At 45.0% G+C, this 19,771-nt stretch overlaps 1 protein-coding gene across 1 annotated transcript in view; it reads right to left on the bottom strand.

Annotated features, from left to right (window-relative positions):
- DOCK2 (dedicator of cytokinesis 2) overlaps nucleotides 1-19,771 on the bottom strand; it is a 456,743-nt gene that overhangs the window by 370,643 nt on the left and 66,329 nt on the right. The window contains exons 15-22 of the mRNA XM_040262783.1: nucleotides 13,793-13,891; nucleotides 12,042-12,114; nucleotides 11,818-11,921; nucleotides 9,646-9,829; nucleotides 9,404-9,501; nucleotides 6,708-6,797; nucleotides 5,548-5,648; nucleotides 4,610-4,744 (exon numbers count right to left, since the gene is read on the bottom strand). Of these exons, the coding sequence (XP_040118717.1) occupies nucleotides 4,610-4,744; nucleotides 5,548-5,648; nucleotides 6,708-6,797; nucleotides 9,404-9,501; nucleotides 9,646-9,829; nucleotides 11,818-11,921; nucleotides 12,042-12,114; nucleotides 13,793-13,891 (884 nt within the window). The remainder of the gene's footprint in view (nucleotides 1-4,609; nucleotides 4,745-5,547; nucleotides 5,649-6,707; nucleotides 6,798-9,403; nucleotides 9,502-9,645; nucleotides 9,830-11,817; nucleotides 11,922-12,041; nucleotides 12,115-13,792; nucleotides 13,892-19,771) is intronic.

Below are 19,771 nucleotides of genomic sequence, written 5' to 3' on the forward strand. Positions count from 1 at the left end.
CAGGGGCAGTGGGTGCCATCATACACAGGGGAGTGAGGAGGCATTTGAATAAAGCTGTAAGAGAGGTCAGGGGGTGAGCAAGTGGGTGTCTGGGGAAGGGTGCAAACGCCCTGCAGTGGGAGCTTGAGGCACAGCAGGGAGGCCTGTGAGGCCTCTTATGGAGTGAGAGGAGATGAAGTCAGGAGATGAGCATGTGTGTGAAGGCTGATGGAAGTAATGCGTGAAGTGCACCAAACAGGGAATCAGAGCTGGGGGTACTTGCTATGCAACAGGCTCTGTCCAGCTGCCAGACGCCCATTAGTTCATCCGTTTGCACAACCACCCTGAAAGGCTTGTTGCTTGTTCAGTACATGCCTGTTTTATACACCAGGAAACTGAGCTTCGGGCAGATTAAGTAATCTGTCCAAAGTCATAAACCTTAGTAATCGGTAGTGGTAGGATCCAAATGCAGAATTCAAACCCAAGCAGCCTAGCTCCAGAGATGGTGCCTTTAAGCCCAGAGCTGACCGCCTCCCCAGCCAAGGGTGTGGATGAGCGTGGTGAAGCAGGAGCATGTGACGGCAGAGCAGCCCTCCGGAGAGGGCTAAAAGGAGGAGGAGGAGAAGGAAGCAAGAACTAAGCAGGTCTGAAAAGACTAGTAGAGCAGAGCAGGTCTGAAAAGACTAGTAGAGCAGGCAAGGAACAGAGAGAGCTGGGCACACAGCTGCTTGGGCCAAGGGGCCTGACCATACACACGAGGCAAGTGGGAACTGCAGACACAGCAGGGACCTCGCAAGGGGCCAGCAAGAGACCCAGATGAATTCATGGGGCTGTAAATACTCCCTCCACTGAGGGCCTCAGAAAGCACTGATGCCTGGTAAAGGTGTCCCTCTTCCTAAAAATTACAGAGCAAGAAGCGTGTTGTATAGCATGAACAGTAAACCAAACTCTGAGCATGAATCAAGACACAAAACTTTTACTTTCTACTTTAATTTTGAGTGTTTGAAACAAGAACCCTTTCTGTCTCTACTAGGTGAAAACATAATAACAGCTAACAGATTTATTTTGTTTGTGGAATAAATATCAGATAGTACAGAGAAACTTTGTGCATGTAATCTCATTTCACTATCAGAACACTAGGATAAAGCTGGTTTATCCTCATTCACAAATGAGGAAACTGAGGCTCAGAGAGTCTGGGTCACTCACTAAGGCAGGTGCTTATGGGGACGGAAGTGTGCAGAGTAAGCACTGCCCATCACTGAGCCAACGCTGCCCAAGACAGAGTGAGCATAGCCACATCCCACAGCAACCCCTGTACTCCAGCCTACAGCAGGGCCAGGCTTCATAAGCAGCACAGACATGCGGACGCCAATGCTGTTGCAGAGCTGGGCTCTTGATCTTCGCTCATTTGAGAAGTCAGGCTTATAGGAACTCTGCAGTCTGTTACATGTGCCTGGCCACAGGAAGGGGTGCTCTTTCAGCAATGTCCATCATGTGGATAAGGGAAGCACAGGCTACTACAGACTCTAATTCCACAGACTCGGAAACCCTGGGGGTCGGCTCAGCTGGCTGTCTGAGCTTCAGGATAAAAGTCACCGCAAGGGGTTTTGTGGAGAATCTCAACACCCAGAACAGAATCACTTCAGCTCCTTCTGAGTATTCCCCACTATGCACTATACCTCCCAGGGTCTCAGTCGTTCAAGAAAAGCCCAGTGGGTGTTGGTCACATTTTTGTCCACTCAGCATTTCTGGACACATTTCCTACAATTTAGAATTCTCCACATTTTTCTCCTCTGACAGAAGCTGAAACCTGCTCCACTGTAAATATGGTACAGGTATGTCCCAGAGACACCCACCCAGACTTTGACTCAGGAGCTAGTGACACAAGATGAGGGGACAGGAAAACCATTTTCTTTGGCTGACACTGAAGGTGAAGCTCCAACACTTTGGCCACCTGATGCGAAGAGCTGACTCTCTGGACAAGATCCTGATGATGGAAAAGACTAAAGGAGGAGGAAAGGGGATAACAGAGGATGAGACGGTTGGATGGCATCATTGACTTGATGGACATGAGTTTGAGCAAACTCCAGGAGTTGGTGATGGACAGGAAAGCCTGGCGTGCTGCAGTCCATGGGGTCACAGAGTCAGACACGACTGAGCAACTGAACTGAACTGATGTGCTAGAAATGAACAGTCCTTTTAAAAATTCCAGTCCTTCTCAACAAGTTTTCTTCCTCTCTTACCCAACTGCAAACTGCGTATTGATACAGGAAAATCCCTAGCCCCTGTAAACTCTCATGTGCAGTATGCACAAAGGAGCAACTAATGGATCAGCTGTAACTGTGCACGAGGAAAGAAGACAAAGGAATAACAGGAAACAGACACACAATGCCAGACACAATAAGCTCCGAAAGCAATAGTTATATTAGCGATCTCCTGCCAGGTGGCTTAGGAATCTCAAAGCACTGAAAGAGCTATCTACCATTCGGAAATAAAACGTCCCCTTAGTTTGCAGAAATACCACCATTACTTCCCAATGTCCTTGAGGCTCTGCTGAAGAGAATTCATCATGAAAGAGTCTAGAATGAGCAAGATCTACCTTACCTCAGCATGAGGTCCCAGACACTCCTTGCTGGTCAGCCTATATTTCTGTTCATGGGAAAAGATTCAGGATTATGTCTGGGTCACCTTAAAAACATCTCCTAGTCCCTAAAATGCGCTTTATCCAACAGACATTTTTTGAGTTATCAATTATGTTCTGTATATTCTATGCTGGGAGTACAGCAGAGAATAACAGATTATCCCTCTTCTTAAGAAGCCAAAAATCACTTAGAGTTCCAATAGCACTGAATTTGTACTGAATGATGATCTGGGGCCTTTGCAAGATGAGAGACCTTCAGGAAGAAAAGAAGAAAGCAAATGTACAAATGCCCTGTGTTCCATTGGAAGAAACAGACAAAGACCAAGAGAGGTAAGACAAGGAAGGAGGCAGGGAGGGAGGGAAGGAGGGAGGGAGGGATGGATAGAAGAGACAGAAATCAAAAGGACAAATTGAGGCATAAGATATGACACACGAAAAAAACGTTCTTATTAGATCTAAAGTTCTCACTTGGAGATGGGATAAGATATCATGCCTAATCTGGAATTACAATATTTGAATCCTTGAACACTTCCAAGACTCACAATTGTCCCCTGCTGTTTTTCAAATAATTGACAAGTATCTCTTGAATTTGGAAGAATACCCCTTAGACTTCAATACACGATCTTCACCTTGACTATCTGACAAAATAGAGGAATTGAAACAGATCCTTCAATTTTAAAATAGCCTAAGTGACATATGCTTTGTGACATGGTTTGTGTCACTTTGTGACACTCATCTCTTTCTATTCATCAACTGAAATATCAAAGAATTCTCCTAAAAAGGAAAATCTCAAATGATTACCCATTGCAGCAGACTTTGAGTATGAAGCTTCCAGAGTCTTCGTCAAAATGTTGAGTTACAGACTTCTACTTGGGGGAACACCATCCTCCAAGTAAACAAGTTCATGCCATAATTTGTTGACATGACCCATGGCTCCAGAGGTGGACATGAGACGGTAAGTGCACAATCTAGGTATTCATTCCCATGTTCACACTATTTAAGATCTTAGCACATGACCAGATAGTTCTTGGCACAGGATTTTGGTATAACAACAGGGAACCTAGAATTGCTTAAGCTAGTAGAATATGAATCTGAGGTTCTGGAAGCTTCCACATTGGACAACTTGCCTCAGAAGGCAACCAACAAAAGGAAAGCAGAGCCAAGATCTAGAGAGACAAAGACTAGCTGAATGGCACCAAGCATCTGGATCCAGCCATACCTAAGGCCAACTACCCTTGACATTTTTCAATAGTGCAAAATAAAACAAAATTCTGTTTCCCCCTGAGTCAGCTTGGTAAGAATCCAGACAGTACGTTTCCTGTATGCTACTTCTTATTTCCAATAACACACAGCCAACTTGGTCACACACACAACCAACCCCCCTGCCTAACTTTGCCTTGTAGGTAGTATGAACATAAATTGGTATTTTGCAGGTCGCGTTGGAGTGACTCCATCTTTAAAGTCTTTTAAAAGGGCAGCTAACCTCTGTGGTACTGACCATCACATATCAAATCTCTTAGGTGCTCTAACATGTCAGCTCCCTTTTTGGCCACTAGGATTTCACAGACAGGCAGGTCAACTGCAAATAACAGCTCACTTTCATGCACATCCTTCTAGAGCCAAATAAATGTCAGATTTTCTGAGTTCTGCCCCCTATCCCCATGGAATATAGATTCCTGGAAAGCTTTCATCATATCTCAGATCAAATGAAGAATGTTAGGTGAAATGCAGAAGAGCCTCAAATCACAAATCATATTCACTGGAGGAAACATAACTCTTCAACACATGATTTCTTTTTTTTTTTTCTCTCTCCAAATGAACTTGGAACAATTATCACCTATTCATAAATCTCTAAGTTGGATTTTTAAGTTGTTTTTAATCAATGGCTGGCTGTAATTTTGTGAAAGAGTTTCTCCAATGGCACAAATACTGTTGTGTCCCAGAGGAATTGCAGAGCTAATCAATCAATCTTACAGAACAAATACTCACTGTGAAAATAATGTCCTCGACCGAACAATGAACTTGAATACATATTCCAAAGCTTTCAGTGTTCTTAGGATTGGTTCACATTGCTCTCCTCTGCTGGAGGTGTCCAAGTAAGTCTTCAGCACCGTCATCAATTTCCTGAATAAGGGATTATATTTTCAAAATACATCTCTTTTCAACCCACAGCATGATAATTAGTTTGCTTAGTAAATTACAAGGCATTCAATCAAAGGTTAAAGGTGGTAGTACAGCCAAGCTCACTCACTCATTTACATCATAAAAATAACTCTGCTTAAAAATATACATTTAATACAGGGAATGAATAAGTATTTTCTGCCCATAAAAAGCCAGCAAAGAAAAAAACCAATGGAAAAAAAAATCTTTTCACTGGGAAAACCAGCCCCAATGAAGTTGTGAGTGGGGATGGTGGTGGTTATGATGTTCTTTTCAGTTTTTTCTTCCCACAGAAAATGTTCTTTTAATATCATGGAGCTCCTTTGCTTGGGAATTTTCTTTGTTTCTTTATTACCAGCAGGGGAGACTTTGAACTACATGGCCTGCTTCTCCAGGCTCCTTTACCTTTTCCAGCATCATCTTTGACCTCTAGCCCTCAGCCCTCTGTACATAAGCAATACCGAGCCACTTGTCACATACACCTTCTTTTCTCTAGCCTTGACTACCACAAACAGCTGTTCAGTAAATGATAGCTGACTAACTGAATGAATGACTGAGTGAGCAAACACTGCCATGTACGTCTGTCACCATAAAATATTCATACTAACCTATGAGTTTGCGTATTTTTATTTAATCCAAATAACACAGGCCAGATGGGGTTTTGTCAGAAAATGCAGAACTCACACAGTGTGACAAAAAGTAACTACTCGAGTTTCTTGTGCCCTCGGCACCTTGGCAGGACAAGTAGAGGGTTTGCAGTTACTTACTTGTAAGCTAGGGTAGCACTGAAATGCTGTTGGATGTAAGCCTCCAGGACAGTGTTGAAATGCTGGAACTTCCGGTCAGCAATGAGACCTATTATGTAGATCTTAAGAAAGAGGCAAGGAGTCAGTGTTTGGAGGCAGACCCAGAACAGGAAGTCATAGTCACATAGTACAACTAAATCCCTATCAAATTCTTTTGCCCAGGAATTAGTTCACTAACATATCTTTAGTCCTTTACATTATGGTGACATCTCTTCTAAAAAGTGTTTCATGAAGGGTTTCATAAGACAAAAGGGTTTCACAGCCAGACGAGTTTGAGAAATCTCAAGTTATCAACCTTAGACTACCTTCTTTATTGCAAGACTTATCAGAGCCTTCTACATGCTTTTGTGCACTGTAAATCTCTAAGACAGTTGGGCAAGGTTCAGCACTTCCCTGAGTTCTCAAGTGAGTGTTCTTCAGGAAACATTTCTCCTTAAGGCTAGCTTTATAGGAAGCCCTCTTGGGAACCAATGGACTAAGTCACAATTGTCTCCAAGTTAGTCCTTTAAAAATGTAAATGTCACTGACACAAAGGGTTGACACATTCATACTCTGTTGGTCACTGACATCTTAATGTGGATGTTTCTTATGTTTATTTTGATATGACACTGAAAAGATGTGAGCTGGGACAGCAAGAGGAGGCACAGACCATTTCAAAAGACAGTAAGAAGACAGATCTGAATGGTGTACCACCCACTGAAAGATGGTCTAGATAGGCAGAGGAGTGTACTGACTGCTAAACTGGAGACAATGAGGAAGAAGAAAGTAAAAGAGTTAGGAAACATTTGGGGTGCTTTACAACCTGGCCAAGGATTCGCTCCCAGAATTCATGGACAGCCCAAGCAAATATTCATGATATTCAGCTTCATGTACTTTCAACCAGGGCCAAACCACCATCAACATTTGAACACTCCCATTTTAATCCCTCTGCCCATGCTTTCAAATCAACTAAAAACTAACAAGGGAAACAGGAACTCCTTTATTGGCCTGGTCGCCGAATGTTACAATGCCTCCAAAAAAATTCATGGAAAAGTCCACGTGGGCCTTAAGTTCCCCATGTTCTCCCAGTGAGACACTATGTTAACGCCTAACGTCACAAAACACTGGCCCCTCTCTCTTACCAAAGCATCAAAGACGAGGATGTCATACTCATCACTTTGAGAATGCTCCATCATGATGTTGAAGAGTGCATCCAGAGTATCCTGGAGAAACTGGGCACAATAACAGAGGCCTCATAAGAAAGAGTCAGGTGATACACAAGTCCCACCCCTCTGTGTTTACCCAAGAGGATGAAGGCACACACCATGTGCCATCTTCAGCAGGGCCAGGTGCATTCCTCACAAGAGCCAGAAACTGGAGCAAGCCAGTTGTCCATCTTCAGCCAAGTAGATAAATACAGGGTGGTACTCTGGTATTACAGACCATGCAACAGCAATAAAAGCGAGCAAACTACTTCTATGTAGAACGATGACTATAACTCTTATGAGCATTGTACAGAGTAAGATAAGTCAAGACACAAAATGTATGTTTATCCTCACTCTATTTTTGTGAAATTCAATAACAGGCAAAAACCCATCTATGATGATGGTGGTAAGCTTGGTAGCTTGGTGGTTACCCTTGAATGGGTTGCTGACTAAGAAGGGGTAAGGGAGAATCTACTGCACTGATAAGAATGGACTGTCTGTTGATCTAGGTGGTGGGAACACAGCTGTGCTGCTGTTGCTATTCAGTCGCTCAGTCATGTGGGATACGTTGCGACCCCGTGGACTGCAGCATGCCAGGCTTCCCTGTCCTTCACTATTACCCAGGGCTTGTTCAAACTCATGGCAATTGAGTCAGTGATGCCATCCAACCATCTCATCCTCTGTCGTCCCCTTCTCCTCCTGCTTTCAATCTTTCCCAGCATCAGGGTCTTTTCTAATGATTCAATTCTTCACATCATGTGGTGAAAGTATTGTAGCTTCAGCTTCAGCATCAGTCCTTCTAATGAATAGTCAGGATTGATTCCCTTTAGGACTGAGTGGTTGGATCTCCTTGCAGTCCAAGAGTCTTCTCCAACACCACAGTTCAAAAGCATCAATTCTTCGGTGCTCAGCTTTCTTTATAGTCCAACTCTCACACCCATACATGACCACTGGAAAAACCATAGCTTTGACTAGGTGGATTTTTGTTAGCAAAGTAATGTCTCTGCTTTTTAATATGCTATCTAGGTTGGTCATAACTTTTCTTCCAAAGAGTAAGCGTCTTTTAATTTCATGGCTACAGTCACCATCTGCAGTGATTCTGGAGTCCCCAAAAATAAAGTCTGTCACTGTTTCCACTGTTTCCTCATTTATTTGCCATGAAATGATGGGACCAGATGCCATGATCTTTGTTTTTTGAATGTTGAGTTTAAAGCCAGCTTTTTCACTTTCCTCTTTCACTTTTATCAAGAGGCTCTTTAGTTCTTCTTCACTTGCTGCCATAAGGGTGGTGTCATCTGCATATCTGAGGTTATTGATATTTCTCCTGGCAATCTTGATTCCAGCTTGTGATTCATCCAGCCAGACATTTCGCATGATGTGCTCTGCATATAAGTTAAATAAGCAGGGTGACAATATACAGCCTTGACGTACTCCTTTCTCAGTTTTGAACCTGTCTACTCTTCCACGTCCAGTTCCAACTGTTGCTACTTGACCTGCATACAGGTTTCTCAGGAGGCAGGCAAGGTGGTCTGATATTCACATCTCTTTTCCATAGTTTGAATTTTCCACAGTTTGTTGTGATCCACAGAGTCAAAGGTTTTAGCATAGTCAATGAAATAGCAGAAGCAGTTTTTCTGGAATTCTCTTGCTTTTTCTATGATCCAGCAGATGGTGGCAATTTGACCTCTGGTTCCTCTGCAGTTATGTACATGTGTAAAAATACACTGAACTGTACTTTTAAGATAAGTGCTCTGTACTCAAGATATCTAGAGTATACGTCAATATACTCCCCCTAACATGTGTCAATATTTCCTACAGTCAAAACACAGAGCTACTACAAAAAGACATTCAGTCTCAGAGATTCCATCTGTACCGAGTTCCCGATAGAAACAAGATCCCCAGGAAACACTTTTCCCACTTCATAATGCTGGAGAGAGGGTTGCTCTAATTAGATTTGTACTTTAGACACTATATTCTCCACCACCATGTGGACACAGCAAAACATCTGACATCTGCATTGCTTTCTGCTTGTTTCACTTAAAATGTGAGCACTGATGTCTTCCCTTTTCTCATGTTCAACACATAACTTTCTCAAAGAAGTGGAAACAAGAATGCTTTTTATTTCTAATAGCAACATGTAGATAATACTGAGAGATCACACTACTACAGCAACTTATAACAACAAAAGTAAATATTTACTCCTTGTTTAACCTTGTAAGTTTCATATGCTTTAGTTCAATTATTGTACATTATGTGTAAGAGATCTGTTGAGTAATTTTTAAATATTTTTCATCTTGAAAGCTCATAACAACTCTGCCAAATGTGTCATATTGATAATACTACCACATGAAGTTGGCTAGTGTTCGAGCTGGGATCTATACCAATGTTGATCTATTTCCAGAGACTGAGCACAGCCATGCTTTTCTCCTGCTCAACATTCAGCATCACTGAACCACAGCATCCCCCAGCTTTATCAATAAAGGCTTCTGATGACAACTTGGGACACTGTCTCCCATTGTCAGAAGAAAACCTCTCCTGTCTCCCTGAACACTTTATCTCTTCCCCAAAGCCACTCATGAGTTAAAAGGTTTGTCCCTGGTGGATAAAAACAGGCAAAATGAAGTCCCACTTACCTTTACCACTTCTTCTCCATCAACAATCTTCAATTTTTCTAAATTCTCCTGTAGCAGTTGTGGTTTCATACGCCACTTAAGCAAACCCAGCAAGCCCACTAAAACAGAGTCCAGACAAGCAGAATTACTATTTACTGGCCTAAACTGTCCATATCAGGACCTCCCCAGGCCTGCCTACACATACACATACACACAAACACACACACACACACACACACGCAGAGCTCTCAATGGTTCCGTACCATTCTGGGTGAGCTTTGTGGAGCACACTAGCGTAGAGATGCAGAAGACATCCCGGGAGCTGACAGAGAGCCCCCCAACACTGCTGGAGCTTCGACTCAAGGTGGACCCCCTGTTCTCCACGTGGTGTCGGTAAGAAGGAAGAGTCAGGTAAGAGCTGGCATCCTCCATTTTCTTGCTGTCTCCCTGGAAACAACACCCTAGTTACCTCCCCAGCCGAAGTACACACCCAGTGCTACACAGAGTTTGCAAGGCCAGATTACACAGTGTAGGCAGGGAGAGTCAGAAACAGCGAGGAACGTCATCAGAGGAGCGATGCACGTCAGCTGGCAAGGTAGGACGATTTTTCCACAAAGCAGGTGAGACTCAAGCCAAGGTTACATTGATGGGAAAGGGGCTGAACATTCACGTATTTGAAGGCTCTGTAGACTTCAATAATGGCACAGAGGGAACTGAAGATTCCCAAATAGCATATTTTAGTTCATTCTAAGTTTCATAAGATCTTAACACGAACAAGCCCACCAGTGGGATAAGGAATCAGATTAAAGAGGGAAAGGCACTGGATTCTGAAAATGAAGGGATTTAGACCCTGTTCACAAGCCTATGTTATTGTGAATATATTCCTTTGTCTCTCTGTGACTCATTTTTCTCTTGATTAATCAATTAATCTAATTGATTAGACTGATTATGAAGCATATTGCCTATGCTTCATAGCAAATTCTAGAAATTCTGAGTGGACTAGGTGGCATAATGCATACAGAACACTTAGCGAAATGACAGACACGTAAGTCCCGTGGCACGCTGCCATGAATGACTAGAGAGAGGCGTTACAGCAGGTGACGGGTGCTGAGCCCTTACTCTGCGCTGGCTGCTGCACAAAGTGCTTGTGATGCTCTGTGAACATCATTCCAGCACCGCAGCAGCTATTACTGATGTGGGTACTGTTATCATCTCCAGTTTACAGATGAGGAGACCGAGGCTTGAGGAAGGTGACTAAATTGGAAACTGATTGCACATGGAACTGTAAATCTATTGAGGAAGAATGGCTTTAAGCCAAGAACTACCTATGCATCATAAATGAGAAAACAGAGGCTGTACAGAAGGAAAAAAAGGAGTATTCTGGAAAAGCCACAGAGACTCAGAGAAGGGTATCATGTGATGAAGATTTGATGAGGCTGTCTTTGCTGTCCAGACCAGAGAAAAAGGGCAACCCCAGCCTTCAAGGCTGAGAAAGTCAAGGGCAAGAGTGTGATCTTTGTGCTGACCACTTAGCCTCGCGTTGCTCCATAGCCACACCCTTTGCCTCCAGCCAGGTGCCAGCAGAGGCACGCCACTGTGTTGCGCGGGGTTGTGGGGAAGCATGTACGACCAGGAAGATACCCGCCACTTCTCAAGAACAGTGCAAATCTCATAATGCAGGAAGAACACAGCTGACAGCTACACTCTTCTACACGGTCCTTTTGCATGGGTCATCTTATGGTCATAAATATGACCATCACCGTTGGAAAAAGAAAACACGTCTCAGGAAGACACATAAGATGACTCCAGGTTAGTCAACAGCAGGATCAGAACCCTAAATGCTAATATGCTTTTCCGTTCACTACAGTGATGAGTCTGTCAAGTATTTCTTGCTGGTCTTCTGAACATCCCACAGGCGTCTCACAGAATCCAAGCCCACTCTGTGTGCAACAACCGTCCACTTACTGAGTTCCATGTGCCCATCACTGTCACGCTTACATGGAATAACTCTTGCGATTCTCACACTCACTCACTGAGGGCTCACAGATGAGGACACGCAGGTCCAGAGAAGTCCAGACTCTGTACCAGGTCTCACACTGGAGAGCCCTGATGCGTGTCACTGGGGTCCCTGCTCTCATTTACCAAGCAATGCTGCCACATCCCCCTCCCTTCCTATATGCTTCTCGCTGCAGAGTTAATCTCAGCTCATGGGCTTCCCTGATGGCCCAGCAAGTAAAGAATCCGCTACAACGCAAGAGATGCAGGAGACCCTGGTTTGGTCCCTGGGTGGGGAATATCCCCTGGAAGAGGAGAGGGCGACCCACACTCCAGTATTCTTGCCTGAAAAACCCCACGGACAGAGGAAGCTGGCGGGCTACAGTTCACGGGGTCACAAAGAGTTGAACACAGCTGAGCACAGCACAGAGACGTGGTACCTTTAGGACAACCAAGTCGTGGCATCCGTCGTGCAGAGTGGTCCCATCTTCCTTCATCAGCTTCACATAGGACATGGCAAAGTTTTTTTCTCCTTTGTCTTTAGCTAAAAATGGCATCTTTGAGGTTAGGAAAGAAAACGATACCTGGGCCACTCACCCAGTACCAAAAGGAGTGATCCCACCCCACTCCTTCTAGGGCCGCAGAGATGCCACTTAGTACTCACATTCCAGGGATGACCGATGTCGAAACATGAATCGCAGGTGGATCCTCTGCATGTCTTCAATAGGGACAGCCACCTCAGCAGGCAGAAACCAGAGCTCAGGGGACAGTTAGTTAAATGGCCCTCCCCACTGCACCCTGCCCTCCCTCTGAAAAAGGCAGCCTGACCATTTAGCTGAGAGTGCTGTGTGCTGATATATCACCCATTTATCAAGCCTGATGAACTGTAAATAAATTACATAAGAACTAGCAATGAAGAGAAAATAAAGTACCAAATGTAATCCATTTGGCAAATTGCATTCCCAGCCAATGAAAAGGGATCCGTAAATTATAGTGAGGAAAATGAATTTCCCCAAATTGATATAAAAGTCACATAACTTTAGCGCAGGATTTGATGCACTGCAAACTGCGCGATGCACATTTTCCTTACACACTCCAGGAGTTCAGGCAATTGCAGCAGGGCTTAGCAAATTAACAATGCTCATTAGGGGGCTTGCTGGAAGACTGTCATTTATGTAAATTAATAAAAATGTTTGAATCTGGTCATATTTGAGACACGCTAAGGCTCATTCCCGTCTTTGGTTAGACACATGTTCAGATGCTTATTCCTCCAAGGACACTGGGCCAAGACCATCACCCCTTGGTCACCCAGGTTCACTGTCTGGTGAGTGGTCTTTGCTGTATCCTTGATGGAGGTGCTTTCGGCCTGGGTCTGCACTATCCCCCTCCCAAAGCTCCACAGCAATCTCTGTGTTGTGCATTTCAGGCTTAGCAACCTATGGGAAATCCACTCAGGTTTTCGGTGGGCACTACTCCAGAGAATGAAATTTGAGCCCCCCTGCCCCCGACAAAATCACGTGCTCATGCGTCTCAGAGCAAAAGAACTAAGAGTCACATGGGAATTCTTCCACTGCACGTTGAATCATCATTACCATTATGTGAGGCACTGGCCAGGCTGACATTAGACAGTGTGCTTGCATCCAAAGAGCCCGCAGCCTACATGGGCAATACATAATTATCACGATGTGATGAGGGCTCACAAAGAGAGCACTGGGGTGCAAGCGAGCACAGAGAAGAGAAAGCAGCCTGGCCTAATAGGATCTCTGACCCCAGAGATGGGTAGGTCCTTTGAAGGGAACGAGTGCAGGGAGGCCCACTGGGAACACGGGAATGCTGGCAACAAGGCAAGAACCACTGAGGCTTGAGCAGCTCCCTCCACAAGGGGAGCCGGACCGAGTCTTCAGTTTGGGTTCAGAGAACAGGGTGAGTAAAAACTGCTATTAATCACAAGACAGAGACATCGGAAGCTGTGATCAAGCTTCACTGTTCACTAAATTAATTAATTCCATACTCTATTTCTAACACAAACTATTCCCTTCTGCTATAGCCTGACAATCTGGTAATGCAAATATTTGTGGTTAATGCCATTTCCATCTGAGGTAACCTCTCAGTAGGGGATCTTCCAGGCATTAAATAGCTTTTTATAGCTTCACATTTGCTCCCAAGCTCCATCGCTCCTCATTGATGAATAGAAGGACACAAGAGACCATCTGACAATTCCAAGGCGACCAGGTCCTGACCAGTGAAGGGTGAGCAAGAGATCTAAGGCACTCACCCACTGGGTCACTTTTTCCACTGCCTGACACACCACCAGACACAGGATGGGCATTGTTTCAGGCCTTAGGGAGGTTTCTTAGAGTCCCTAGATTCATGTTTGCAATTAGTATCATCGTTGTTATTGTTTATTATCATTACCTTGACTGTTTCCATCCACCGTGGCTGTTTGACTTGATAGTATACAACGGACCGGTATTCATTCATAGGCTTGTCCCCAGCTCCCACACAAATTGCATTCTGACCCAAGAAAAATGAAAAGAGAGAAAACACTATAGAATTGTCATTTTCTATGCTTGGGCAGTTTTGGGCCAAGGCCAAGGCTGGCCGTAGGGCCTGAGATAACCTTCTTTCTTTAAGCCTTCTGCCAGATATTCTTCTACATTATGGATTTACCCATGAATGTGCCTGGCTCTAGGAATGACGGCTGCTTTACTGCAGAGACTCTATTGCTTGCATTCTGGAAATCACTGGAGCGCAGCAGGTGCTGACATGGCTGTCCTATTGTCACTGGTAACCAGCCATGGAGTTGCTGCACGTTGCCAGTCTTCTTAATCCTATTTGTTTCCTATATCTGAATTGCACAAAGTTTACAATAGGCTCAGATCAGCCAGGCACCAGCTCATTCCAATGGATTCCTGATGCTCACACATCGAGGTCCCAGCAGACACTGGGCAAGGGGAGGGAGATCAACCTTCAGACAGACACATGGGCAGTGGGGGCTAAGGAAGCCCACAGTGAGGGAGCAACTTCCAGACACCAGCCCAGGCTAAGCACTGGGATATGGGCATGAGTCAGACAGGAAACCTAACAGGAGGGCTCACAGTGTGGTGCAGGAAATCACTAGGCAACATGAAGTGATGACAGACACATGTGTCCAGTTCCTTGGTGTCCTTGGGGGCTTGGTTCCAGGGCCCCCTCTTTCCCATTGCCAATTTAAAAAATCCATAGCTGCTCAAGTCTCTTATATAAAATGATGTAGTACAGACGACCTTCCTTATCTGCAGATGCAGAACCCATAGGTTTAGGTATGGAGGGCTGACTGTAATACTATGGAGCACTGAGAAAGGTCACTTCAGTTCTCCCTAAAGACTCAAAAGATTATTTCTTGGAGGTAATGACAGTTGAAGATCTCAAAGAAAGATTCCACATTGGCTTTGAGCAGAAAGGCAGGAAGGATACTCTCAGAGAGTGAGAAAAGAGCAACCCATATAGGGTATTTATTCTTTGCCATAAAAATCACCCTCACAGTAACAAGGAATTATCTTGCAATAGACTACGTGTGTGTGCATGCTCAATCGCTTAGGTCACATCTGACTTTTTGTGACCCCATGGACTCTAGTCTGCCAGGCTCCTCTGTCCATGAGATTCTCCAGGCAAGAATACTGGAGTGGGTTGCCATGCCCTCTCCCAGGGGATCTTTTCAACCTAGGGATTGAACCCACATTTCTTGCATCTCCTGCAGGGGCAGGCTGATTCTTTACCACTGAGCCACCTGGGAAGCCCTGCAATAGAGTATGAAAGTGAAAGTCATTCAGTTGCGTCCGACTCTTTACAACCCCATGGAATGTGCCGTCCATGGAATTCTCCAGACCAGCATACTGGAGTGGCTAGCCTTTCCCTTCTCCAGGGAATCTTTCCAATCCAGGGATCCAATCCAGGTCTCCCACATTTCAGGTAGATTTTTACCAGCTGAGCCACAGAGTATGCCAGCCCCTAATTTTATCTGTGTTCATTCCAGTCGTTTGGTCCCAAAACAAGATCTAAAGTAGGGTCACCCAGAAGAGTCTTGAGGTCGATTTTTAAAACAGAACAAGAGATTTTAACCTCAAGTCTTCAGAGATCTAGGGACATGAGAACTGGTTTTGCAGCCCCAAGCCCCCAAATTGCAAAGTGTGTCTCTGGGCTTTTTATGGTCTAAGGATCCATGCTTCTTACCAGATTCCATCAGATTCTCTAGCGGATCCCCTACCAGGCTGAATGACCAAAGCTGGCCACATACCTTCACTCTGGGTCCCCTGGTGAAGCAAGCTAAGCTATGGGAAGTTGCAATCCTGTCCCTCTTACTTGAGAGCCTGCTCCATACTTCTGAGCTATCGGGAAAGAATGAGTTTTGTTTCAATACAGACTGATGCTACCTACAGCCAGATTGAAACCATTTGAAAAGGATATAGCATCCTTTCAAAACTTATCCCTAAAAGAACAAGGACAACCAGGGAACTGCAAGTGAAGGAAGGCCTACAACTCTCTTCTCAGTGGGATGGAGCCTTTCAGAACTTCTTAGGTACTGAACTAAGAACATGCTTCCAAAGTTCTCCTGACTCTGTAGAGTGTTATGTGACCAGCGCTGTGCTGTGCCTTTTGTACAGACCGCCTCACAATCACCTCTGACAGCTACTGTCATTATCTCCATTGCAAAACTGAGCAAACTGAAACCCCAAGAGGCTAAGTCAGCACCCCCAAAGGAGGAGCCCCAGGACCACACCTCACACCTCTAACCCCTTGTCCAGTGTTCCCTCTATAACAGCTCAGATGCTTTCTACCTCCCAAGATTTATATCTCATGACATTTATGGGCTTAGCATTTCTGTAGCTCCAGTGAATCCCATGTAGCTTATAAAAACTGAAAACACACATATATCTCTGGTGAAAGGTAAACTGCTGTACAGCAGGTAACTGAATCCCACAAAACTATCTTGATGATGAAAAGTTTTGATTGCCTAAGGCTGAGGAAAACACTATTTTGAGAAAGACCTATGACAGTGCCCTCCCCATAGACACTTCAGAGATAAACCTAAATGTCACCAAGTCTGTAGAGAGAGCATGGCAACCAAAAACGGGACCCAGTTTAGGGAAAATATAGATCTGTATATGTCTCCAGGGAAAATATAGATCTGTGTATGTTTTCATAAAGAAAGCTGAGCACCAAAAAATTGATGCTTTTGAACTGTGGTGTTGGAGAAGATTCTTGATAGTCTCTTGGACTACCAGAAGATCAAGTTACTCCTAAAGGAAATCAATCCTGAGTATTTACTGCAGGGACTGATGCTGAAGCTGAAACTCCAATACTTTGGCCACCTGATGTGAAGAACTGACTCATTTTAAAAGACCCTGATGCTGCAGAGATTGAAGGCAGGAGAAGGGGATGACAGAGGATGAGATGATTGGATGGCATCACTGACCGGCCATGAGTTTGAGTAAGCTCCGGGAGTTGGTGAAGAACAGGGAAGACTGGCGTGCTGCAGTTCATGGGGTCACAAAGAGTCGGATGTGACTGAGCAACTGAACTGCACTGAATTGATGTCTCCAGTGAGCCTAGACAATAACGTTCCCCGTTGCCCACCCCCATGGCTCCCAATTAGCAATGAGAGCCCCTAACTGGCTTCATGTCAGTAGAAGGAAGCTTGGAAAAGTTAATGCCAACTTGGCCTTGGTGGACACACTGCAGTGGGAGGGAAAATCAGGCTCCAACACAAGCGCTGTTTACCTCACAGGGATCACCTGAGGAACAAGGACATCAGGGGGCTGAACACACTTTGAGAGTCTGAAAGTACTCTAGGCTGACGAGTCTTATCATGGGAAGGTGCCACTTAGTGTCCACAAGGTGGTAATCAAGCCTGAGATGGCTCTTGGCTCAGTTCAGTCGCTCGGTCGTGTCCGACTCTTTGCGACCCCACGAACCGCAGCACACCAGGCTTCCCTGTCCATCACCAACTCTCGGAGTCCACCCAAACCCATGTCCATTGAGTTGCTGATGCCATCCAACCATCTCATCCCCTCCTCCTCCTGCCCTCAATCCTTTCCAGCATCAGGGTCTTTTCCAATGAGTCAGCTGTTCGCAACAAGTGGCCAAAGTATTGGAGTTTCAGCTTCAACATCATTCCTTCCAATGAAAACACAGGACTGATCTCCTTCAGAATGGACTGGTTGGATCTCCTTGCAGTCCAAGGGACTCTCAAGAGTCTTCTCCAACACCACAGTTCAAAAGCATCAATTCTTCAGCACTCAGCTTGCTTCACAGTCCAACTCTCACATTCATACATGACCACTGGAAAAACCATAGCCTTGACTAGATGGATCTTTGCTGACAAAGTAATGTCTCTGCTTTTCAATATGCTATCTAGGTTGGTCATAACTTTTCTTCCAAGGAGCAAGTGTCTTTTAATTTCATGGCTGCAATCACCATCTGCAGTAATTGTGGAGCCCAGAAAAATAAAGTCAGCCACTGTTTCCACTGTTTCCCCATCTATTTGCCATGAAGTGATGCGACCAGATGCCATGATCTTAGTTTCCTGAATATCGAGCTTTAAGCCAACTTTTTCACTCTCCTCTTTCACTTTCATCAAGAAGCTCTTTAGTTCTTCTTCACTTTCTGCCATAAGGGCTCTACCTTTCTGCTAATAGAGAACTTCAATGAACACCTATTACATAGACTACCTCAGCTGGTATTCACTAGAGTAAGGTTCCACTGCTCATCTCATTTTCAGGCAGACTCCTAGGTATAGAGAGATTATGTAACTTGCTTAAGGTCGTCCCGCTGATTCAGGCTGAGCCGGGCTTTCAGCCTGACTGCATGGCCCCTGAGGTTGTGTCTTAACCACTGCACAGCACTGACCCCTGTGCCCTACCTCCACCCCAGTAAACTGGCTGGTTTCAGAGGAGCAGAGGCTCCTCAGCCCAGCATCTAAGCATTTGTACTTAAGCCTGCTTCAGGTATCTACATTGGATTGTCCATTTGACCCCCTCAAGTCCTTTCTAGGGCCTCAACCTGCAGTTGGTCTGCTGCCTCTAACCGCTACCTCCTTCCTGTTATTGAGTATTTACTGCCTGCCAGGCTTCCCAGGATTGGAGCAGAAAATGACAACCCACTCCAATACTCTTGCCTGGAAAATCCCATGGAGCCTGGTAGGCTACAGGCCATGGAGTTGCTAAGAGTCAGACACGACTGAGCAACTTGACTTTCACTTTTCACTTTGATGCATTGGAGAAGGAAATGGCAACCCACTCCAGTGTTCTTGCCTGGAGAATCCCAGGGACAGAGGAGCCTGGTGGGCTGCTGTCTATGGGGTCGCACAGAGTTGGACACATCTGAAGTGATTTGACAGCAGCAGCAGGCTTCCCAGGTGGCTCAGTGGTAAAGAACCTACCTGGAATACTGGAGATGCAAGTTCCATCCCTGGATCAGGAAGATCCCCTGGAGAAGGAAATGGCAACCCACTCCAGTATTCTTGCCTGGAGAATCCCATAGACAGAGGAGCCTGGTGGGCTAGAGTCCATGATGTTGCAAAGAGCTGGACATGACTGGTGACTAAACAATAACAAGCTTCCTTACAGATAACCATTTCGTATAAACTGCAGTCCCATGAGGAAGAGATTATTATTCCTCTTTTGGTGATGGTTTAGTTGCTAAGTTGTGTCTGACTCTAGTGACCTCATGGACTGCAGTCCGCCAGGCTCCTCTGGTCCATGGGATTCTCCAGGCAAGAATACTGGCTATTTCCTTGCCATTTCCTTCTCCAGGAGATCTTGCCAACCCAGGGATCGAACCTGGGTCTCCTGGGCTACAGGTGGTCTCCTGCATTGCAGGCAGATTCTTTACTGACTGTGCCACCAGGGAAGCCTTTTTTCCTCTTTCACAGATACATAAACTTGCCCAAGACCACAGAGCTAATTGGAGGGAACACTGGGATTTGAATACTGACAGGCTGATCCCAGAGCCCACCCTGTTAACTTCTCTGCCACAGGCCCTCCCGAGCATGGTCGCTGAGACCTCAACGTGAGCCAAGAACACGTCTAACATGTCTCTATCCACTGACCTTGCTCCTCCAAGGATCAGGAAGAGAAATTGATGGCCCTAAAGGGGGCTGTTCCCACAGGAACCCACCAGTGCCAAACAGGAATGTTTGAGTGTGCTGTCTGACACTTAATTAGGCAGTAATATTGTATTTTATTTTGGCAGGTAATGAAAGAAAGGCCTCCCACAGGCTTCCTTAGCAATTTTCAATAGTCAGTCAACTGAACTCCCCCGTAACTTACCTCATAGATGAAACTATAAATTATCACTGTGCCTGCAGTTACCTCTCCATTTCAGTCTCCAAAATATCTGCTTATATATTCATCT

This window comes from Oryx dammah, unplaced genomic scaffold, assembly GCF_014754425.2.
Source record: "Oryx dammah isolate SB20612 unplaced genomic scaffold, SCBI_Odam_1.1 HiC_scaffold_20, whole genome shotgun sequence".
NCBI classification, from domain to species: domain Eukaryota; kingdom Metazoa; phylum Chordata; class Mammalia; order Artiodactyla; family Bovidae; genus Oryx; species Oryx dammah.